The sequence below is a fragment of the Sapajus apella genome, unplaced genomic scaffold, assembly GCF_009761245.1.
Source record: "Sapajus apella isolate SASKATOON/1434 unplaced genomic scaffold, GSC_monkey_1.0 scaffold24, whole genome shotgun sequence".
NCBI classification, from domain to species: domain Eukaryota; kingdom Metazoa; phylum Chordata; class Mammalia; order Primates; family Cebidae; genus Sapajus; species Sapajus apella.
Window position 1 is genome coordinate 1872856 of NW_022436964.1, and position 22627 is coordinate 1895482.

Genomic DNA, 22627 nt, shown 5'->3' on the forward strand with positions numbered 1-22627 from the left:
GAACCAGTGGCTTTGTTGGCCTCTGGAGGGCTAGAAGCAGTTGAGCTGCTGGTAAATATATTTGCATTATGCTGTTTAAGGAACTGAACAAAGTTTGCTTGTTCTCCCATGACATTCTTTTGAGACCTTAGCTTAAGAGCCACTACTCTGAACCACTGCTCAAGGACAGAGAGAATTAGGAGTTGTGTGGTGTGCTGGATGGTGGGTGGATTATGTACATATTTATACTCCCAACACCAATTTCCAGGGGAGGCCAAGAACAGCCAAGTTTCATTTATTTGTACAAATATAGGCATGAGCAAGAATGTTCTAAACAATGTAATGATTTTCAGCATCAATTACGGAATTTCCTCTGATCATTCAATTGGGTTACAGATGAACAACTTCAATTTAAGCTTTGACTTTTAAAACTCCCCCTCTGCTTCCCGATGAACCAGGATAATTCCTAAAATTACACCCAAACGAATCTGTCTTGACACATTGGGTTTTGTTTGCCTTAAGAAAAATTTAGAATATAATATGGGCAAGGAGGCTGGAATGAGGTTTTGGATGGCACAAGGACGTATACTCAATTCTGTCTGGACCACTGATACAAAATCATTCTCACTTCATTTTCAGGGTTTCCATAATTGTAGCAATTATCTCAGTAACATTTTTGTTCACACTTATTTGGATAAACGTTTCTGGAGCTGCCGGGGGCTCTAGAGTCTCGAACTGGGACTGCAATAATTCAGGGGGCATAAAATGTCCCTGTCTTTTGAGTAAGCGTTCAGAGATGACCTCAAATGACCCACTCAGATGGACCACCAGGAGCTGTATCTTAGCCCACTTTGCTTCCCTTCCCGACTCCTTGCACTTCGGAGCTGCACCATCTTTTCCTTGTGTTAATATGTCTCTGTACATTTTCTTCAGGGCTGAACAGGCTAGAACCACATGCTGTCCCGAGGCTACATCTCTGTTTTAAAAAAGAAAAAAAAAAAAAGGAGGCAAAAGAATGAAGACATTTAAAATAACCTCTGTCAATTCCAGGTGCAGGTTCCAGTCCTACTTCCTGCCAATGGAAGGCATTAGAAAACAGTGGTTAAGCATCAGGCAGTCCTAACATCGAGTTGAAGATCTGCTAGTAAAGTGAACAATCTTGGGCAAAGGCATTGACCTCTCTGAGCGCCAGTTCCTCATCATCTGTTAAGTGGGGCTACACAGGGTACCTGCCCATAGAGCTATCTTAAGGAAAACACTGTTCGAGATCTCTGTTATACAGATATGCTCAGGAAGTGTTGGTTCTGCTTCGATGGATGCAAGACGTTACTACATCTCAGCGTGTGGACACAGGGCTCCCGGTATGCCCCTGTGCCATGCAAACAGCCAAGCTCAGGTCTCTGCAGGATGTTCACGGATCTGCATTCTACAATGGGCTTCTCCCCATTCCTACTCTACACTGTCTGGGGGAGAGGTGAAGAGCTGGAGAAAGCAGGAGAAAAGGGAGCATCAGCCCCTCTGTGGGCAAGGTGAGCAGCATATGAGAGGTTTCTAGGGATGCACTAAGAAAAAAACTCGAGCCAGAAACAGAGGCAGTGCGACACAGCATCAATAAGGGGAAACCTGTGTGCCAGAGACCACACCAGAGAGTGAGCCACGGCTTCCAATCGGCTGCTGGGTGTGGGAGGTAGTCATCCTGGGGCCAGGACAGGACTCTAGAGTTAGGAGGTGGTGCATAAATTCTGGCTTATGGATCCAGCATAAAGTTCTCTTCAGGATGAAAGTTCTGAAGGAAGGGGCCTCTCCTGCTCTTTTTTTTTTCAGCCAATAAATGGCTAGCAAATATAAAAATGAAGCCATACTCCCTTTTATGACTATAAAATGACAGTACTATAAAAATAGACTCTCATGAGTTTATTATGTTAGAGACCCAGGTAGGCAGACATTTTCAAACCTTGAAACCCTAAACCGTAAACCCCTAAATCAAAACAGCCTTTGCAAAGACAGGGCTGCCAGCCACAACAGGGTGTGAAAAAAGCAAACTGAATTTTTAACCATTTAAGTATATTCTAACTTCATATGGCCCAGATGGTTTTAGATGGATAAAATATGACTTCATCTTAGAAAGCAAGATCTATAACTCCCTGCCTTTTCCTTATCCTGCTCCATGTCCCAACCAGGATTTCCACTGGGGTCAGACCCACAGATGGGTGGGGTGGGGGGGACCCTTTTTGCTCAGGGGCATGCTGCAGAGCTGGGCAACATGGACTCCAATCCTGGCGACTAATTACCTGTTCACTCACAAGTGACCTCAGGCTTTCCTGGTTGTCACAGCTTGAAGCAAAGAGAAGAAAAACTGATGACTGAGGTAGGTAATAACAGAAGTGGCATCAGTGGACATTTTTTGAGCAGTTCCTACGTATCAGATAGTGTTCTGTTGCCCAACACCAACTCACTTACTCCTTACAATAATCTCCGAGTAGGAACTAGGTTAATTCCCATTTTACTGAAGAAACAGCCTCATGGAAACCAAGTGGTTGATCAAGATTGCTAGCTAGTATCTGTGGAGCTGTCTAGAAGGTTTATCTCCAGAGCCTGACTAAACTCCAGCTGCCTGTGGCTGGTTGTAATCATTGTGGTTACTTGATAGAAGTGAACTCAGTTTCTGGAATCCTTTACCATCAGTCAGTTGTGATTTCAGGAGTGTATTTTTTTACCTGTCTTTTCTGAGGGTTTTCTTTACTTGCTGGCTTTGGCTTATGCCAAGGCCCAGTGGTCTCTTACCTTAGTAAAATGTCATGCAATTTACAGAGCCATGGAATCCGGTCCTGAAAAAAAAAATCAAAACCAAAAATCCAGACACAATGTGACTTCCTGCATGTATTCTTTAGGTAGCTCTGATCTCATACGAAGAGAGATATTCACATAAGCCCTTATGTCAGCTGTCCCCTGGTCCTATTCTTCGACCCTCTGAAGAACAAAACTCCCTTCATATAAAAGTATTTTAAGAAATTTATATTTTTGCTGAAGAGAAGACAGAAAATTTACATAGCACATGCTACAGTGTTTCACAAAGAAATCCTCCTAAGACAAATTCTCTCCTCCTTCCTGGCGTAAATCTTGATTATTGGCCATAATGCATTGAAAAACAGAACCAAAAATCTATTATTGAAAATTTTAAACACACTGAAAAGCAGACAAAACTGTACAAAGCAAACCTCTGTATACCAAAAACCCAGTTTCAGCAATTTTTTTTGTTTGAAACAGAGTTTCACTCTTGTTGCCCAGGCTGGAGTGCAGTGGTGCGATCTCAGGTCACTGCAACCTCCTCTTGGGTTCTAGTGATTCTCCTGCCTCAGCCTCCGCCTCCCGAGTAGCTGGGGTTACAGGCATGTGCCACCATGTCTGGCTCATTAGTTTTGTATTTTTAGTAGAGATGGGGTTTCTCCATGTTGGTCAGGCTGGTCTTAAACTCCTGACCTCAGGTGATCCACCCACCTCTGCCTCCCAAAGTGCTGGGATTATAGGCATGAGCCACCGCACTGGGTTGGCTTCAGTGTTTTTCACCCATGATTAGTTTTGTTGTATATATGCCCCAATTACATCCCACATCCCAAAATAATCCCATCCTAGATTACTCTGAAGCTGATTCTAGAAACATGATGTGTTTTAAAAAGTCCTTGCTTTTAGGCATTTGATTACTGCCATTTTATTTAGGATTTTTGATTTTATATACTTGAGATGGGCCTATATTTTAAAAATATGGTCCATATTAAATGTTGGTATCAAGGTTTCACTAGCTTTATAAAATGAGTAGGATAGTTATCCCTCCTGTCCTATTCTTTGAAACAGCTTGTATATAATATATTATGTTTGATAAAACTAATCTGAAAAACCCTCTGGGCCTGGGGCCTTTTCTGAGGGGAGATCTTTGATTACAGATTCAGTTTCTTTAATGAGCATTGTATTGTATTCAGGTTTTCTATTCTTGATTCAATTTTGGTCGCTGCAACATTTGGTAGATGGCAGGAAGAGACAAAGACAGCTGAGCCACCCTCCCTGCCTGCCCTTCCCATCTCTTGCTGCATCCTTTTACTTTGCTAAGGAATCAGGAACTTGGTGGAAGCCAGGCGGCCACACAGCAGGAGCAGATTCAGCTCATTTCAGCCCAGCTTCTAGGCCTCCAGAATGCTGAACACAGTTCATATCTGTAGGTTACACTTGCTGTATGAGGTAGTCACTTTTGATCACCTTTATCATTACTTCAAAGGAGGAACATAAACAATCCACACCCTTACTATGAATTATACAGCTCTGGACCTTCTGCTTCTAAAGCTAAATGCAGCACCAGCAAGGTCACATTTTCACTGGGGAAAAAGCAGGTGTCCCTAAGCAGTGTCTGGCACTAGATCACTGCCATTCAATCCTGTTTCCCCCACAGTATTGGTATTTTTCACTGAAATGATCCAATTTTGTCTAAGTCTTCAAATTTACTGGCATCAGGTAATTGTGCTTCTTTCTCACCAGAGATCTATTTTTATTTTGTCAAACAACTGGCTTTTGTTCATAGTTTATTTTTTTCCACGACATAGCCCTCGGGAGATTTTGAGAACATGTGCCCAGTTTGTTTTCACTAGCATTCATTTCTATTATTTCCTATATTTATTTTTTTCTACTTGAACTGAACAACTAGCTTATTACTTTTTATTCTTGTTATTCTCAAAAATGTATTTAAAGGCTGTAGTTTCCTTCTAAGTAATGTTGTAACTGCATCCCACAAATTTTAATTGATAGTACTTTTGTTGTACCTTACTTAATAATTTCCATTATGATTTTTAACTTAGAAATTTTTATATGAATGTTAATTTAAAAAAAATTTTCTTATTCATTTTTAGAGTTCCCAACCATTTTGTGTGTGAATTTTTATTATTGATTTACAGTTCATTATAGTAAAAAATGTGACTGGTATGATACTAATTCTTTGAAATTTGCGGCAATATTCTTTGTGGTCTAGTACATGTCAATTTTTATAAATGCCCCACATGTACTTGAAAAGAATATCATTGTTTCATTAATGCTATGTCAGGCTTGATACATTTATTCATATCATCTATATTCTTAATAATTTCTTTTGTCTACTTCATGTATCAATTTTTCAAGAAAGGATTTAAAATTCCTCCATTAGACTGAGAATTTGACAGTCCAGCCTTCTGTCTTTGTGAATGTCAGAAAATGTGTTTATTTTGTGCTTACTCATGAATAAGATTTTGTTAGTTGGTGAAGAATTCTTGGTTGACAGTTTTCCTCAATAGTTTGAATAATTATTTCATTTTATTTGGGCCTTTATTGTTGAGAAATCTCTTTTAGCGTATTAGGCAGTCCTTTAGAAAATAGATCTTATCTTTGGTAGCTTTAGGTAGGAAAAAGCCTCTTTGTCTTTCAGGCACTTTGCAATTTTACCCTTGTCCTGCTCAGGACTTATTTTGCATATTCAGCGTGAGTACTTATACCCTGGAAAGTTGTTATTATCTCTTTGAATAATGCCTTTCTCTTACTTATTCTAATTACTTGGGTTCCTTTTAGCTATATGGGAAGTTTGACATTTTATCAAACACATCTCTTCATTGTTCTTGAATATTTTCTGTTTAGCTCTCTTTTTCATCCTGGGTAATATCCTCCAGTATGCTTTTCTTCTAATTCACTAGTTCCCTCTTCAGCTGTACCTAGTTTATTATTTAATCCATCTCCCATCTCTACAGGGTCATCAAAACCTCCCCCTCCTGCCTTCCTGGCTTTAATGCAGTCCAAAAATATAGGGGAGTGGGTTATTATGGTTTAGTTCAGCCTTGCCATGCTTTGATTTTGGCACATGAGATGTTCTTGTTTTGCTTTGGACTTTGGCCATTTTTATTTTCCCTTCATCTTTTCCAGGAGGAGCCTTTTAAGCTCTCCAGCTCTGAGTAACCACCTTTAGCTCCTGGGTATCTCCCCTGGGCTCAGGCCATTTCTTATTCGGAGTAATTTGATCTTCAGTAAGTAAAAGGTTATTCTACCAATGCTACCACTTTGTGCTCAGCAAGTCAAAAACCCTTTAGTTACCAGGATCCACCCTCCATAGAAGGAAGAGGAGAATTAGAAATAATATTTCTTTTTTTTCATATCAAATAAATGAGTATTTTTAAAGTATCACATACTAATGTAGGATTGAGGGTCCTGTAAGTTTACTAATCATAGAACTCTACGATTTTACTTCCATGCACACACTATTTAACCAGAGATCACTTAGGAGTTCAAATGTAATAGCTACAAAATTCACAAAAGGTACGGATCAAATGGTTAACAGCCACATAATTTATACAAATTATAATCTAAATGTCAATAGCTTCATAATTAATATAAATCATTACTTAAATCACAAGTTACTGTCATATATATACTTAGAGCTGAAATGTACTTAACAAGTGAAACATCTGTTTATGTTGGCACTTGTCTAGTGGGTATATTTAGTGGAACAAGTGTGGTTTTTTGTAAATACAGTTACAAGACGATGAGGCTTACCAGCTCCATATTTGCAGACCATATGGTCGATTTTTATAAATGTCCCACATATACTTGAAAATAGTATTATTTACTTTTCATTAACGATTATGCGAGACTTGATGCATCTATTCAAACCTGTATCCTCACTCATAATTTCTTTCATCTGCTTGATGTATAAATTTTCAAGAAAGGTTTTTTGAAATTCCTCCATTAGACTGAAAAGTTGACAGATTGCCCTTTTGTCTTTGTGTAAATCAGAAAATGTCTTTGTTTTGTACTTAATAAAGTACAAAATAAAGTTATTAATGTTAGAATATATGAGGAGACTTCATGTGCTCTTGGAGAAGAGTATATATATTTAATGCCTATTATTGGCAAGATTTTCTAGGACATCCTGCTAAAAAACTAGATGTTCTGGACACTCTGTGAAGAGAAAAAAAGTTGGACAGGCTACATTTATGCAACTTGAAACCACCATTGCAATTCAGTGTTTTCTGGGCTTATGGCGGGGAATGGGGAAGAAGGCTGTCAAGGATTATAGGCTGCAGGGGTAATTAGCTGGACTGACTGAGCTCTGCAGCATTTTTTTGATGTAAAATTGCCCCTGGGGAGAAGCTGCCCATTCAAGCAGAAATTTGGATTTCTGCTTTCCTTTATCCATTTATAAGTGCTTATTGTGTGTGTAGGGAGACCCAGTCACTGCTCCAGTTGCCTTTGGTCCAATACCCTAGACATGATCACTCTAATTCCTAAGGTACCATTTGAACTCATATTTCAAAATTCCTTTCTTTCTTGTATTCCCTTTGTAATTAGCCAAGCTTTTCTACCACATTCATGGCCTAATGGAGATGAAAAAGATAATACTGTTATATATCAGTTTTTTTTTTTTTTTTTTTATCTCTTGGATATATTTTCTAAAACAGCTCCTCTAACAGACAGTTGCAATGAAAGAAGGTGCTGGGCCTTGAAGCCTTCCGAATTAGCAGGATGGTCTACTTCCCACCCTGGGATTCAATCTTATAAAGATGTGGCACCTCCTGGCCTGCAGGAAGGGAAGCAGTGGCCACATACTTGGTAAAATGGTAGAATAAGCATTTAGGGGGCTGATTTCTAACCGCAGAGTAGGTTTTACATGAAAATGGAGGCAACTGCCTTCAAATCATAGAAATTATGTCAACTTTATAAAGCTATGAGTCAAAGGATTTATCTTCTTAGAGAAAATGAGGGCCACAGCAAGGTGCTTTCCGAAGGACTTGGAAAAGAAGGAAATAAGATTGTTCTCTAAGGGTTAAAGATCAACAGCTAAAAGGAAGGGGCAGAGATGTATAAGGTCATGTGAAAAGAGTTAGAATGACTCCCAGGCTAGCAAGACATCGCTGTGATCCAACTTAGTATTTTCACATACCTAGAGAAAACATGTCTGCTCCAGGCAGGCTGGGTAGGCAGGAAGGCCAGAGCAGGGCACTGTAGATTGAAATGTGAAGCACTGTCCAGTGCACACGGACCCTTGGCCATTGGCCTTTGAACATCTTATTCTCATTAGCAAGCCTCTTCCTAGTAATGCACCAGATACTTTGGTCCTAGCTCTCCCATGCTAAACCTCTGATTGTATGTTGGTTTCTGAAAATGTGTGTATTAATGTGATTGTCGCAGGCCACATGACAGTTGTATTTCTTTTGGTACATTAATTAGCTGGCATTTTGGTTTATGCAGAAACTCGTAAACCTGATTAGTAGGGGTCTCACATGAGAGATGAATCCATGTTCAATGTGTTGACAATATCAAGGGTGCTGGGCCTGCAAGACAGAGAGCCAGCCCTGGAGTCCCAGCTGGGTAGTCAACCAGCATTTTCCACACTGCTCCCCTCGTTACTGCCATTGTAGAAGTCTCTGGGTGGAACTTTACAACTTTATTTAAGACTAGTGCTGTGGGCTGCCAATTTCCATTCAGCAAGAAGAATGCTCTAGAAGAGGAAGTGTTTGGAAAGTTCTGAGGGCTGAACGCTAATTCACGTGATCACATATCTACTTAGAGTTAAGGGGCAATTTGAACCATGAATTAGGACCGACTCGGAGATGGAATACACAGAAAAATTAATTATATTTTGGCATGAGTAAATGTTCATAATGAGTTTGGGGTGAACCAAAGAGAGAGGACAATTTGTTTAAATATCAGAACTTCTTTCTTATTAGCAGAGGGGCAAACTTGTGTTTTGCTTTTTTGTTCACATTATACATTTCTGCCATTCCATCTGCACAAATATTTCTGTTTGCTTGTGCTGTGGAAATGGAGATCAATCTCTATTATTTTATGGCTTAGGAAACAGATATACTTTTCGTTAAGCTGAATGTTGACTATGTACGTGCCTAAAATATTTCATAAGAATAAAACAAACAACAATCACAGAAAACATGTTTGGGTAATAAGTTTTCTATCTTTTTTTTTTTTTTTTTTTTTTTTGAGACTGAGTTTCACTCCCGTTGCCCAAGCTAGAGTGCAATGGCGTGATCCCAGCTCAATGCAACCTTTGCTTCCTGGGTTCAAGTGATTCTCCTGCCTCAGCCTCCCGAGTAGCTGGGATTATAGGCGTGCGCCACCATGCCTGGCTAATTTTCTTGTATTTTTAGTAGAAACGGGGTTTCACCATGTTGGCCAGGCTGGTCTTAAACTCCTGACTTCAGGTGATCCAACAGCCATGGCCTCCCAAAGTGCTGGGATTACACGCGTGAGCCATCGTGCCCAGCCGAGCTTTCTATCTTGTGTGCAAAGAAACAGAGCTTTACTTAAATACATGCTTTTCGAATACATGCTTTTTAATTGTTTTAATAGTGCCTTAATGGATGCTTTCGTCAATAATAAAGCACATTGCTTTATCTAGTCATATTTTTCAGAATCTCAAGTATGAAAGCCATAATTAATAAACAGAAATACAAAACTATTGAAACAAAAATAGGTGCTTTTAGACATCTGCCCTATCAGAATTTATGGCAGACCAGACTAATGACCATGCGTCAGTAAGGACTATGTCCATCAGTCATAAAAATAACAGAGAGAGTTGGAAATAAAAGAGCAGCATTTGAACGTTATTCCTGAAATTTCCATATAGTGAATCATAAATAAATGATTACAAACTTTCCTTGGAAGCTCCCATGAGGCCACAAGAAGTGTTTTTCCAAAGCAGTGCCAGTGTGGAAATCCAAGTTCTAGTACCTGACCTGCTTCAAGCCAGGCCACCATGCCAGGGCCATCATGACCACCCTTTAAGTCAGTGCCTCAAACATGCTTAAGGCTTAACCCCTACCATGGATGTGCTTGTGGGGAACTGCCCCTCTCATTCCTGCTGTCACTCTCACCTACTCTCTGACCCTTTTCTCTCCATTTAACCAACCTTGATTAACTTCTTCAGAATGGATGGATGATCAGGGCTTTTAAAACAGTAGGAAAAGTATGATCTTTGAAGTTAGAAAGACTCCCCTTGCTGTGTGGCTTTGCTCAAGTTACTTAATTTATCTGTGCCTCTGATCATTTGTAAAGTGGGGATCATATATAATTCACTGAGCTGCTTTGGGATTTAAATAAGAAAAGGAGTAAACTATTTTTTGGTTGATTTAACAGTTGGAATAAACAGTACTTATTTCCAGCTCTGAATTTTTCAGAGTTTAAATTCATGAATTTGGTAGGCACTGGGTCTTAATTCCACAACACTAAATGTTAATACATGCAAAGCACCATATTGAGTGAGCACTGGGGATAAATATGAACAGTGTGGTTTCTGTCTTCTAATGGAGGAGGCAAATGAGTAAACAATCTATTAAGTTACCCATGGGGTGTAGGGCAGTGATGAGGGCTGTATGAGATATACTAAGAAAGGCTATGATAACACAGCAGGAGAGGCCAATCTTGATCAGGCCTTGGAAAGAGTAAATCTGGAAGGATAAAGAGGATTTCAACTGAAGAGGGGCCTGCCAAGCAGAGGGAAGGAATAATCCAAGACTGGGAGCATCAAAGATTGTGCACCAAGGCTCAAGTACATGGAAAAGCAGATGCTTAGTGCTGGTGAATGTGAGTCGTCAGAGCTGGTATGTGAGGGCGGACAGGAGACACTGTCAGGACTAAATGCTTAAGGCCTTGACTGGCCTGCTCAGGAGTGTGGACCTTATTGTAAGGGTACTAGGAACGACCTAGACACATAAGCTCCAAATTTTATGTTCATAATGAAGAAAGAGGCAATTGAGATCTCGTAAAGTGAAGAAGTTGGAAGAAGGAGATATTAGAGCAAATTCATTGAGCTCGGTGCCTTCAAGTTACTGTGGACAATAGAATAAATTATGAAAATCAAATGCACACACAAAAGTCTAAGGGAAAAAAGAGAGAATCCAAATTAGCATCTCTGCCTATGGCTCTGATGTTCAAGGTTTTCACACTCTAGATCAAGCTTGTACAGCCCATAGCCCGCAGGCCCTATTGCAGTTTTGAATGTGGCCCAATGTAAACTTGTAAACTTTCTTTTTTTTTTTTTTTTTTGAGATGGAGTTTCGCTCTTGTTACCCAGGCTGGAGTGCAATGGCACGATCTCGGCTCACCGCAACCTCCGCCTCCTGGGTTCAGGCAATTCTCCTGCCTCAGCCTCCTGAGTAGCTGGGACTACAGGCACGCGCCACCATGCCCAGCTAATTTTTTGTAGTTTTTAGTAGAGACGGGGTTTCACCATGTTGACCAGGATGGTCTCGATCTCTTGACCTCGTGATCCACCCGCCTCGGCCTCCCAAAGTGCTGGGATTACAGGCTTGAGCCACCGCGCCCGGCCCAACTTGTAAACTTTCTTAAAACATTATGAGATTTTTTGTGTGTGATTTTTTTTTTTTAAGCTCATCAGCTATTGTTAGTGTTAGTGTATTTTATGTATGGTGTGTGTGGCCCAAAACAATTCTTCTTCCAATGTGACCCAGCCAAACAACTGGACATCCCTGCTCTAGCGTCCCCCTACATGCAAGGATGAGGAAGGTAATGCACTCCCGACTCCCAGCCCAGTGCTCAGAGGTGAGCACAATGAATGCTCTACCAAGAGTTAAATCAGAAAGCTTTCTTGGCCTATGGAAACATCTCAAGAAATTAAGTGTCTTTTGGAAGGGGATGATGGGTAAAAGGAAAACAGATAATGGTAGAATATGGGAGGAGAGGGAATGGGAAGGAAGGAGGGAGAGTGAGAATGAAGGGGAGATGGGTGTGTTTTACCTGATGCAAAAGTTAAGTTATATAGGCTGTTATATACTGACTCCTGGAAGAAGAAAAAAGAAAGAAGAAGAAAGAAGAGGAAGAAAAGGAAAAAGAAGAAAGGAAGAAGAAAAAAGAAAGAAGGAAAGAAGAAGAAAGGAAGAAGAGGAAAGGAAGAAGAGGAAGGAAGAAGGAGAAGAAAAAGGAGAAGAAAGAAGGAAGAAGAAAGAAGGCCAAAATTCAATTCATAGATATTTTTGGAAGATGACACCAAGGATGTTATATTTTGTGAAATTTCTTTTTAGCACTTTCCAAATTTCCTATACAAGACAAATATTACAATCAAATTTTTTTTCCCCCAAAAAAAGCCCCCTTTTAAAAATAGACTTTGAAGTTGAAATCTACTCAGGTATCACTGCAGCTCAGATAGGACACTGTGGGCCTGGTGCCTAGGGGAGACTCACTGACCAGTAGCTTTGAAATTCTTTATTACTGATATCATTATGATACTAACAATTTATCACAGCTTGGATAGAATATTTCTAGGCTGGCACTGTCCAACACAGTGATGATGTCTGCAATGTTGTTCTATAGCTGTGCTATCCAATAAAGCAGTCACTAGCCACTCATGCTACTGAGCTTTCGAAATGTGGCTGGTACAACCTAGGAACTGGATTTTACATTTTATCTATTTTAATTAATTTGCATATACTTTTCAGAGAGTGTCTCACTCTGTTCCTCAGGCTAGAGTGCAGTGGTATAATCATAGGTCACTGCAGCCTGGAACTCTTGGGCTTAAGCCATCCTCCCACCTCAGCCTCCTGAGTTGCTGGGATTACAGGTATGCGCTGCTGGCTTTTTTTTTTTTTTTTAGACAGAGTCTCTTTCTGTTGCCAGTGGAGTGACTTCTGCTTACCGCAATCTCTGACTCCCTTGGTTCAAGTGATTCTCCTGCCTCAGCCTTCTGAGTAGCTGGGATTACAGGCACAGCTAACGCTTGTATTTTTAGTAGAGACGGGGCTTCACCATGTTGGCCAGGATGGTCTTGATCTCCTGACCTTGTGATCCACCCACCTCAGCCTACCAAAGTGTTGAAATTAGGGGTGTGAGCCACTGCGCCCGGCCTTGCTGGTCTCAAGCTCCTGGCCTCCAGCCTCTGCCTCCTGGAGCGCTGGGATTATAGGTTTGAGCCACTGAGCCTGGCCTAATTAATTTACACTTAAATAGCCTTAAGGATCCCTTAACACATTCTACTCAGACTGCAGCCCTGAGCCCTTTGAACACAAAACGCTCCCCACATCCTCCCTACACTTCCTCAAGGGAGAACCAGGGCCTCTGCCTTGGACATGGACATGCTTTGATCCAACCACAGGGCGTTTTCTTCACCTCGGTAGCATGGGGGCAGTGTGAGGAGGGTGGGGACCGGTTACCAGGGCAACCAGGAGCTGTGTTGGTGCCAGCCCAGCTGTGACCCCTATCTTCAGTCTTAGACTCGTTGGATTCTTGTCAAGAAAGAAAATCATCTGTCGTTGTATCTCTTAAGAATGTAAACCATCTGTCTTTCTACCTCTTTCTCTCTCTGTTTTGGTTCTATCTAAGGTATGGCTAGCCTGGTTTTTTTTTTTTTTTTTTTTTGAAAAAATGTAGTAAGTAACTTGTGTTTCTTCCAGTAATCTTTTCTCCTGTGCATAAATTTCTCTTCTGAATTCTGTCCCCCAGTCCATGCAGCCCACTTAACAGGCATCACTTGTGAAGGGGAGACTATAGAAATTGCATTTTAAAATCTATGAATTTTGGTTGCTTTGTTATTTAACTTACCTTTTATTTGCAGTCACCAAAGAGAAACCTAAAATAACACTGGCACAGTGACATTTTATACACTCCCTTAGAAATGGTTTATATCACTGGTGTGTATCTATGATTTATGTTGTGTGTGTTAGCAATAATTTTAAAACGTGATAGTTATTGAATGCTATAGGTACTTTTCTGTGCACATATTTTGTATTATCTCATTTAATAATCCCAAGAATTCGATCAAATAGATCCCGTTACCATTTCTACTTCACAGGAAGAGACTAAGCCCTTTGTCAGGTCATACAAGCCTGGTGGTGGAACCAGGTTGCCTATGTTTATTATCTCTAGTTTAATATCAACATTATGTTTAAATTATTACTCTCTTTTATAGATCTTTTGCCCTACCTTCTAAAATCAAATGTTGCAAACCTGTGATGATTCAAGGCCTGAACCACTGCAAACTCAAGCTGCACCCCCCGCCCCCATAACAAAGAGAGGCACACTCTTTGGGGGCTCTAGAATAGACCTAACAATGGTTTAATGGCTCAAGGCACAACAAAGAAAAGATAGTGACCTAGGGAAGGGACACCTGGGGGTAAGCCCAGCCCCACTGAAAGTGAAAACAACAGTGTTGGTCTGTGGCCAGTTCCATTCATTCCTGGCCTTTGGACATAATTAGTGCACGGCCCCAGCCTTTGACCTGCCCTCATCTCTCCTGAGTTACGGCCAGTTATACCAGCGAGGACGGTTTGTAACTCTGGTGTGAGACACTCTAGGGATGGCCTCACGGCCTGCACACAGGAGAGTGCTATTCATCCATTCATTCACTTGAAAACATGCCACAACTATTTTCTGTTGTTTACTGTGTGTCAGGCCTGGGGGGCGGTGGGGGGCGGGTACAATGGCTAACACAAACAGCCACAGTCCCTGCCCTTTTAGGGGTAAAGTCTAGTTGCAGAGACAAGCATTAATCAAATTCTCAGACTGTCAGTTGCTGAGCTGCCACAGGGACAAGCACAACAGTGAAATGGCACCATGAGAGTCCATCATGGAGGTTTCACTTGCCTGAGGAAGCTTCATGGGTGCTGACATCAAAGGATGAGAAGGGCTAGCTCAGGGAAGAAGGGAAAGGGATACAAAGGCCCTGTGGGAGAAGTGTTGCAGTGGGAGGGACTGGAAGAGGCCATGTTGCTCCCGTGGACATGGGGGGTGGTGCATAGCTCCTAAAGAGCCTGGAGCCGTGCGGAGGCCACACCATGCATGCTTAGCAGTGCAGATGTTTGGTCTTGACCCTGAGGTTAGTGGGAAGCCACTACAGGGTCATAAGCAGAAGAAATAGAGCCAGATCTGATAGCACCTGGGAAGAGAAGATGAGGACTTCCCCATGTATGAGGTACAGGGAGCCTCTGCCCTCTCAGAGATTAAAATCCCACAACAAGGTGTTTTGGCAGAGCCTGTTCAGGCTGGGGCAGAGGGTGGCATTGTTCCTAGGGCTGAGTTCAGAGAGGTGATCAGGACTGGAGCTAACATATGTAGAAAATCTACTGGGTACCTGGCTCTTTAAAGCCCCTCTGTGGTTACCTTAGGATTCAGGAACTCTACTGCACCAAGTGCTGTAGAGATCTCATCCTGTGTCACCCAGGTGGAATATGCATGTTAGATACAGACAGCAATTGTTACCTGGTCATTGAGTGGTATCCCTTCTCCCATCTTCCTTCGATTTTCCTCCGAGTGATAGTCATCAGCATCATAGAATTTCCACCCCAGCTTTAAGAACAAAGTGAAAGGATGTGTGTGGCAGGCAGATGGGCCAATGTAACAGTCATCGTGGGGTTACTAACAGGCAGGTGTAGAAACACTACCATCCGCCTAGTTCCCATCAGCCCCAAGGACAACCCCCAGGAGAGAAGCACCTTGTCATGCCATTTCACAACCCCTGTGAGTGGGCTGCCACAGCCTCCTTCAATTCATCACTGTTTATAATCACCAAAAACGAAATTGCTCCAATGGGGTTCAAAGCCATAGTGGAAGTGTCCATATAAACCACGATAGGCCAGAAGAAAGGCAGAGATGCAAGGAGACCAGAACACGATGGGATACACACTTGGAAGGCATTAGGACCGGTTACTAACCTCAGATGCCAGCAGAGCGCCCACGGTGGATCTGTGGAGAGGACACAGATGTTCCCATTACTCCCCTGCCCAATGTGTGGAGCTTCCTGCCGTGCAAGGATGTCTGGGAAAGGGATGGTGGCTATCGCGAGAATTTAAACACCAATCACCGTGTAAGCAGTGATGCCCTTGACTTTAGAAGCTAGAGATTGGCCTCAGCTGATCCCCGGGAATGTCAATGAAGAAATAATTAGTTAACACTGTTTCTTTCTCAAAAGGCAATATATAAGATTTCATTAAACCCCTAAAGTTTTTTCTTCAATAATAAGTTTTTGGTCCCTGTGTGTAGATTTTTTTTGTAGCGGGGGGAATGCTGAATTAATAAAGTGTTAATATTCTGTTGAGAATATTGGATGGAGGGGTCTGATGGAGGATTTAATCTCTAGCAGCACCCATGTAAAGTTCAGGAAACTCATAAAAGCATAAAAACATTTTTGAAGTTTAAAAGAGACATGCTCCTAAATAAGGGATATGGGTCAATGTTTCAAGAATCACGGGTACTTGTTAAGACTGGGAGTTAAATGTTCTTTGTGCAGAGTATTTGGTAGCTGTCTATTTATCCTCCACCAGGCAGCACGTGCTAGTGAAAGGGGCTCCGGTCTCAGTACTGGAGATGGGGCCACAGTTGCTTTCTGCCGGTAAATGACTGAGTGCTCTCAGTCAAGTCACCTGTTCCTTTAAACCTCGGTTTTCTCACCTGCAAAACAAGGGATCTGAGCCACATGATTTAGCCATCCACCTACATTTCATTCAGCTGATCTTTATTGAGCACCTACCAGTTCCCAGGATGCAATGGTGAGCTCACTAAGATATGGTCTCAGCCATTCTGAGTTACACACTCTGTTACCACAGGATAGGGGTAGAGGCCAGCAGACAATGATCCATAAAGTGCTTTCTTGCTTGCAATTTTTAAAGTGTTGCCCAAATGCCAATTACTTAAGCATCATCTTCATAATTTGTACCTATCCCCATACTATTTTATCATGCCCTCTTAAATTTTGCACATCACCTCAACATTTGATGTTTTTATTTAATTTTTTTAAATAAAGCAATAAGTGTGTTAAAGAAGGAAACTTTCATTCCCTTATACAAGAAGCTATCATCACTTGCCTTGAATAGAAGGTACCTGAAAACCTGTATATAATGAAAACAGAACAATGTGATTAAATTCTAGCTGGATACTGTTTTCTAACAAAGGTCCTCTTTCTTTCATTAAAAAGCTATCAGTGAGGGTGTTCGACACACTTGTATCAAACTGAGATCTGCTCCTTGATGTAACCAAAGGATTGAGAGAGCACTGAAACCTTTCCCATATGTTCACTCTATTGAGGGCTGTGCAGGGAGATATGTAGCCTACACATGAATAAACTATCTGGCCAAACTCCAAGGCTGGTGAAGCCAGAGCTGTGCATAGCAGAAATCACACTTAAGACCAAGTTAGGTTGGGCGCAGTGGCTCATGCCTGTAATCCCAGCACTTTGGGAGGCTGGGGCAGGCAGATCACTTGAGGCAAGGAGTTTGAGACCAGCCCGGCCAACATGGCAAAATCCTGCCTCTACTAAAAATACAAAACTTAACTGCGCATGGTGGCGCACGCCTGTAATTCTAGCTACTCCTGAGGCTGAGGCATGAGAATCGCTTGAACCCAGGAGGCAGAGGTTGCAGTGAGCCAAGATCACACCACTGTACTCCAGCCTGGGCGACAGAGTGAGAGTCTGTCTCAAAAAAAAAAAAAAAAAAAAAAAAAAAAAGAGAGACCAAGTTAGATTAGCCATGAATGAACATGCCAGCTAGCACTCATTTGAAAGTAGTGCTAAACTGATGTGGGTGTGACTGTCAGGAAGAAGATGGGAAAAGAAAAACCACTGTCTGTCTAAAACAGAGAACACCTGGACTCAATATGTACTAAACCCTGGCAGAAATAAGGCACAGTGCTGAGTCCAAAAATACTGGTCAGACCCAGGTTTACAAATCAAGATTTGGTGTCTATATGTCTCCCAGTGTGTTGGTCCAAATCAGGAGCAAGGGACTTAAAGAGACAACACAGGCCAATGGGGGAGAACGAAGGGATGCAGAATCAATGAGAAAGATATTCAAAAGGGCTGAGCTTGTTTCATCAGCAAACATCAGGAAACCTGGAAAGAGATCTTAAGGGTGGCTTCACTAACATTGTGAAAATACAAAGAAAACTAACACCGCCACCCACTCAAATGCCTGCCATCTTCCATCCATCCATTCATTAAGTCAACAAATATTTAGTGAGTACCTACGAAGGGCCAAGAACAGTTTTAAACACATGTATCAGTAAACCAAAAAGATGATCCTTCACATTCAGGAAAGGGAAGACAGTAACAAACTTATTACTTGAGGTCACTGTGTTTTAATAGTGTTCTAAATGGAGTCTTTCTGTTTTGAGACTATTGTTCTCTTCAGCCATCAGGCTGTGACAAATATTTTTCTAAATGTTATGGAGTATAATTAAAAAATCCTGTAGGGCTCCAGGAGGGGCTCACAAAGTCACCAAAGAACTTGATGTTGCTATAACCAATGACGAATATAATCAAGTCTCAGTCTTTTTGTCACTCAGCTAGTCAATAACATTGGACACATCTTCCTGACCCTAAGCCACTAGAGGCCTCCAGGGTTCAGCCCTTGGCCAGCTTCTTTATCTACACGCACTCCTTTGGTGATCCCAACACCTTAGGTCTTTAAGTACACTCACCCACCAATGAGTCCCACAGTTAGATCTAAAGTCCCTCTCCTCTGTTCAGACTTAGACATCCAACCATCACCCACTTGATGACTGATTGGCTCGTACAACTCACCATATCCCACACTGGACTTCTGATGTCTTCCAAATCTGCTCTATCCCATCTCAGTTTGTGGCAACTCCCTCCTTCCAATTACCCAGGCCTAAAATCTTGAATCATCCTTGACTCCTCTCTCGCCTTCTCACACCCCACATCTAGTCCACAAACACATCTTTCTGACTCTACCTTCAAAATATCTCCAGCATATGACCATATCTCTTCACCTGCATTGTTTTTGACTTCGTGTCCCATCATGCTTCCTCTCAGCCCCAATGGCTTCCTTGCTGTTCCTTAAAGAAGCCAAACCTTGGCTAGGCAAGGTGGCTCACTCTAGTAATCCCTGCACTTTGGGAGGCTGAGACAGGTGGATGACCTGAGGTCAGGAGTTCGAGACCAGCCTGGCCAACATGGTGAAACACCATCTCTACTAAAAACACAAAAAATTAGCCAAGTGTGGTGGTGGGCACCTGCAATCCCAGCTATTCAGGAGGCAGAGGCAGGAGAATCGCTTGAACCTGGGAGGTGGAGGTTGCAGTGAGCCAAGATCATATCATTCCCTTTGCCTCTCCTGCTCTTTTCTTAGCTATCTACATGGCTGATTCCTTTAGTCTTGCAGGTCTTTGCTCATATACCACTCCCCCAGAGGAGCCTTCCCTGACCACTCTACCTGGCGCTCTTTGTTCCACTTACCCCAGAGCACCTATCACCAACTCATACACTACATATATATTTATTCATTTACTCTGTCACACATATGAGAATGCAAATCCTTTGAGGGCAGGGATTTTATCTGTCCTGTTCACTATATGACAATGACACAGAGTAAGGATTGAGTTCAATAATTACTTGGGTAGTACTAATACTACCCAAGCTATACACCATAGGGATTAGACCCCCCCTTATCTGATCCAAAACTCAGAGGGGTACATGAATTGCCCAAGCTCACACAGCCAGACAGCAACAGAACCAAGACCTAGGACTCTTCACTCCTGTTACATCACACCATGGCAATTATTTTACATTCTCCAGCTGATCCAAATCATATAGCAGCTAGCGATTTGGAGGCTCCGTGTTTTATTTCAATTTCAGTTCAAGATTTCTTATCTTTGTGGCCAAGAACCCTAAAATAATTTTGGAAAGCAAAACCCATCTACCTGGAGTAAGTCTTTAACATACACCTAACTACACGGGCCACTACATGGGGCGTTCCTGATTTAAAATTCTCGAAGTGTCCTATAGACCCTTGAAGGTTATGATGTTTTAGTTGATCAAGTTCTGTCCTTTGCTGCCTGTGGTGGAATGCTGCCATAGCTGTCTTTTCTGATAAAGGGCACAGTTGGACTTTGGTTTAATCAGGAAAACAAATGTTAACTCCTCAGTCTCCAAGTTAGCCACACTGGGCTGGAGAGTACCTGTGTGGTTTCCACAATTCTCTCCTTGCTTTCCAAACTCTCAGGAGCCACCCTCCATATTAACGCAGTCTCCTTCCAGGTTAAGCTGACAAATACTGATCAAAGGAAGGGGAAAACGATTCACTTTCCAAAAGCGAATCGCAGGAGTCCAGGGCCTCAAAGGCGGAGGCCGTTGTATGTCCAGATGGCCAAAGGTCTGTGACAGCCTGGGCCATGGTTTTCGTCCTCTCGCTAGAGGCCGTGCGCCCTCCCGCCTGGCCCAGACAAGGCACCCGGAAACTGAAACCCGCACCGCCCGCTAGGCCTCCACCTGCGTGGCCCCGCAGCCGCCTCTTCACCAGCGGCTTCCCCTCTGAGCCTGCGGTCGCCGCAGCCTCTCCGTCTTAGAACCGGAACCCAAGGCTCGGATGCTGTCCCAGGCCGGGCGCCCCGCGAGCAGTCTGGAGGGCGGGGAGAACACACGGCAGCCGCAGGCCTCAGTGTTTTCATCTGCAAAGGTAAGGGTCGGGGGGTCGCCAGGACCCCGGTCCACCGGCAGGGACCGCGGCGCGCCAGGCCTCCGCCGCGGCCGCAACACCTCCCCCGGGCGCCCCCCGCGGTCTCCTGGACCTACTTCCCCGAGCCGCTCACGCCCATCACCAGCAGCGCGCCCGGCGCCGCCATGGCCGGAGCCCCGCTCTTCCCGTCGCCTTCCCGGCGCCCCAGAGGCGGAGTCGCTCCCGTCCTCGCCGGGCCAGTGAGGGCTGAGGCCCTCTGCACCCTCCCCGTTTCCCCGCGCGCCTTTTCGTTGCCTTCCGCCTCCCTTTCTCATCCTCCCCGCCTCTCTCTCCTGCCCCTCCCCTTTCTCTCCTCTCTCTTCCCCTCCCCATTTTCTGTTCCCGGAAGTGGGGCGCGCGCCGGGTCTGGCGCCCTCGTCTCAGGGGCTGGAGGGAGCCGCCCAAAGCCCTGTCACCTGTCGTCCTTCTGCTCTGGCCCCTCTTGGTTGCAGAGGAGCCTCCCACCCTGGCAGGCTGGATCCTCTTCCACCCATGGAAAGCATTCATTCATTCACTCATTTATAAAAATGTTCTTATAAAAAGAATAAACAGAAAATAAGACTCAGACTTTCCCACACCAGGCAGCCATAAGCAGCTCTTCCTAAAACGCCACCCCTTTTCCCCCACCCCAGCGTAGATAGATGGGTATGAATACTTTGTAAAATTGGGATCAGGCCGTACACAGCGTTTTGTAACCTGGCCTTTTGTCACTATAATATATGGCGGCCATCTTTTGGTGTCAAACTTGGGGTTGAGGGTTGACCATAGCGGCGTATTTCATGGCTGTGAGGCTCTGCTATTACATCCAGCTCTTGTTGAGACTTTAAAAGGAAGGAGCACCCCTTTAAAGTGCCCATTTGCTTTAAAACAATGTGTTAATTATGTGTCGATTGAACTATTTGATTAAAAGCACTTCTAACCACATTTGGCATCACCTCCTTTGGTCTTTTTTTTTTTTTTTTTTGAGACGGAGTTTCACTCATGTTACCCAGGCTGGAGTGCAATGGCGCGATCTCGGCTCACCGCAACCTCTGCCTCCTGGGTTCAGGCAATTCTCCTGCCTCAGCCTCCTGAGTAGCTGGGATTACAGGCATGTGCCACCATGCCCAGCTGATTTTTTTGTATTTTTTTAGTAGAGACGGGGTTTCACCATGTTGACCAGGATGGTCTCGATCTCTTGACCTCGTGATCCACCCGCCTCGGCCTCCCAAAGTGCTGGGATTACAGGCTTGAGCCACCGCGCCCAGCCTTTGGTCTTTTTTTAACCAAGGTCGTAGGTATTACTCTGCATCCTAGAAAACAATAAAAGTTACATAAAAGCATTTATCTAACAAATAGTTCAATTACCCCTGCACTGGCTTTGTTTTTCATATACTTAGTCTGAGTAGGTGAGATTTCAATCTGGTTGGGGGGGTTATACAGATGAAGAAATTGAGGCTTGGAGAGACAGATTTTACAGTTCAGTTATGGTCAATACACATTTCTTGAACATCTACCATGTGCTTGTTAATATATTAATATTCATTTAAAAGATTACTCTCTAGGCATTCTCAAGCTTGAGAGGAATAAATGTGTATGCAAATGCTCTAACTCGTGCCCTGCTTCACTAGCTTCAGTATGAAAAAAAAGCTCATATTTCTTTCAATGTTTAAATCAGAATGTTTAGCAGAAAATCTGGTTCTTCTCCTTGGATTTCCTTCATGAGACATGTCCAAGGATCTTAAACTCGCTGTGCTGCTCTGGGTGGTGGCAGGGACCAGCACATTCACATTGGGGCAGGTGAACAGGATTTAACAAAGGGACTATTTGCAGAGATGTAGATAGGGTCCGAAAAAGCAGCTAGGCTCAGAGTCCACCTCTGAGTAACCGAGAAGTGTTTTCATTCTTAAATAGAAAGGGTTGATGAGAGGAAGCCTTTATATGGGAAGGGAAGAGAATGGAAGGAGAGAGACAGAGAGAATAGACCATATAGAAAGAAGTGTCTGATAGGACTGTAGCCTTTGGAAGAGAGATAGACATTCCTTGTTGACCCAGCAGAAAAGTAATCAGGAGAATAAAAAACCTTCCCTCCCCTCCTCTTGCCCTGTGATCTCCTGCCACACCCAATTGGGAGGTAGAGAGCTAGGGAATCCGTGGATGCCCATGCATGTCAATTTCCTGGGCTTAGAGCA

General features: G+C 43.0%; 2 protein-coding genes across 5 annotated transcripts in view; one reads left to right on the plus strand and one right to left on the minus strand.

Annotated features, from left to right (window-relative positions):
• Window positions 1-240: 240 nt before the first annotated feature.
• IDNK (IDNK gluconokinase) lies at window positions 241-20709 on the minus strand. Of its 4 annotated transcripts, none has more exons than XM_032290842.1 (6): window positions 20534-20706; window positions 19663-20015; window positions 15660-15690; window positions 15208-15294; window positions 2764-2807; window positions 241-955 (listed from the first exon to the last, which is right to left on the minus strand). In XM_032290842.1, exons 2-6 carry the CDS (start codon window positions 19815-19817, stop codon window positions 604-606), a joined length of 669 nt encoding a protein of 222 aa, XP_032146733.1. In that variant the 5' UTR covers window positions 19818-20015; window positions 20534-20706; the 3' UTR covers window positions 241-603. The 4 variants fall into 4 exon arrangements, with proteins under 4 accessions (XP_032146733.1, XP_032146735.1, XP_032146734.1 ...); XM_032290844.1 differs by lacking the exon at window positions 20534-20706 and adding an exon at window positions 2271-2313 and having other exon boundaries at window positions 19663-20188; XM_032290843.1 differs by lacking the exon at window positions 19663-20015 and having other exon boundaries at window positions 20534-20709.
• The window catches only part of FRMD3 (FERM domain containing 3), a 363027-nt gene continuing 360598 nt past the window's right edge, over window positions 20199-22627 (plus strand). Inside the window, exon 1 of the mRNA XM_032290836.1 lies at window positions 20199-20417. Coding sequence (XP_032146727.1) covers window positions 20328-20417 — 90 coding nt within the window. The 5' untranslated portion in view covers window positions 20199-20327. The remainder of the gene's footprint in view (window positions 20418-22627) is intronic.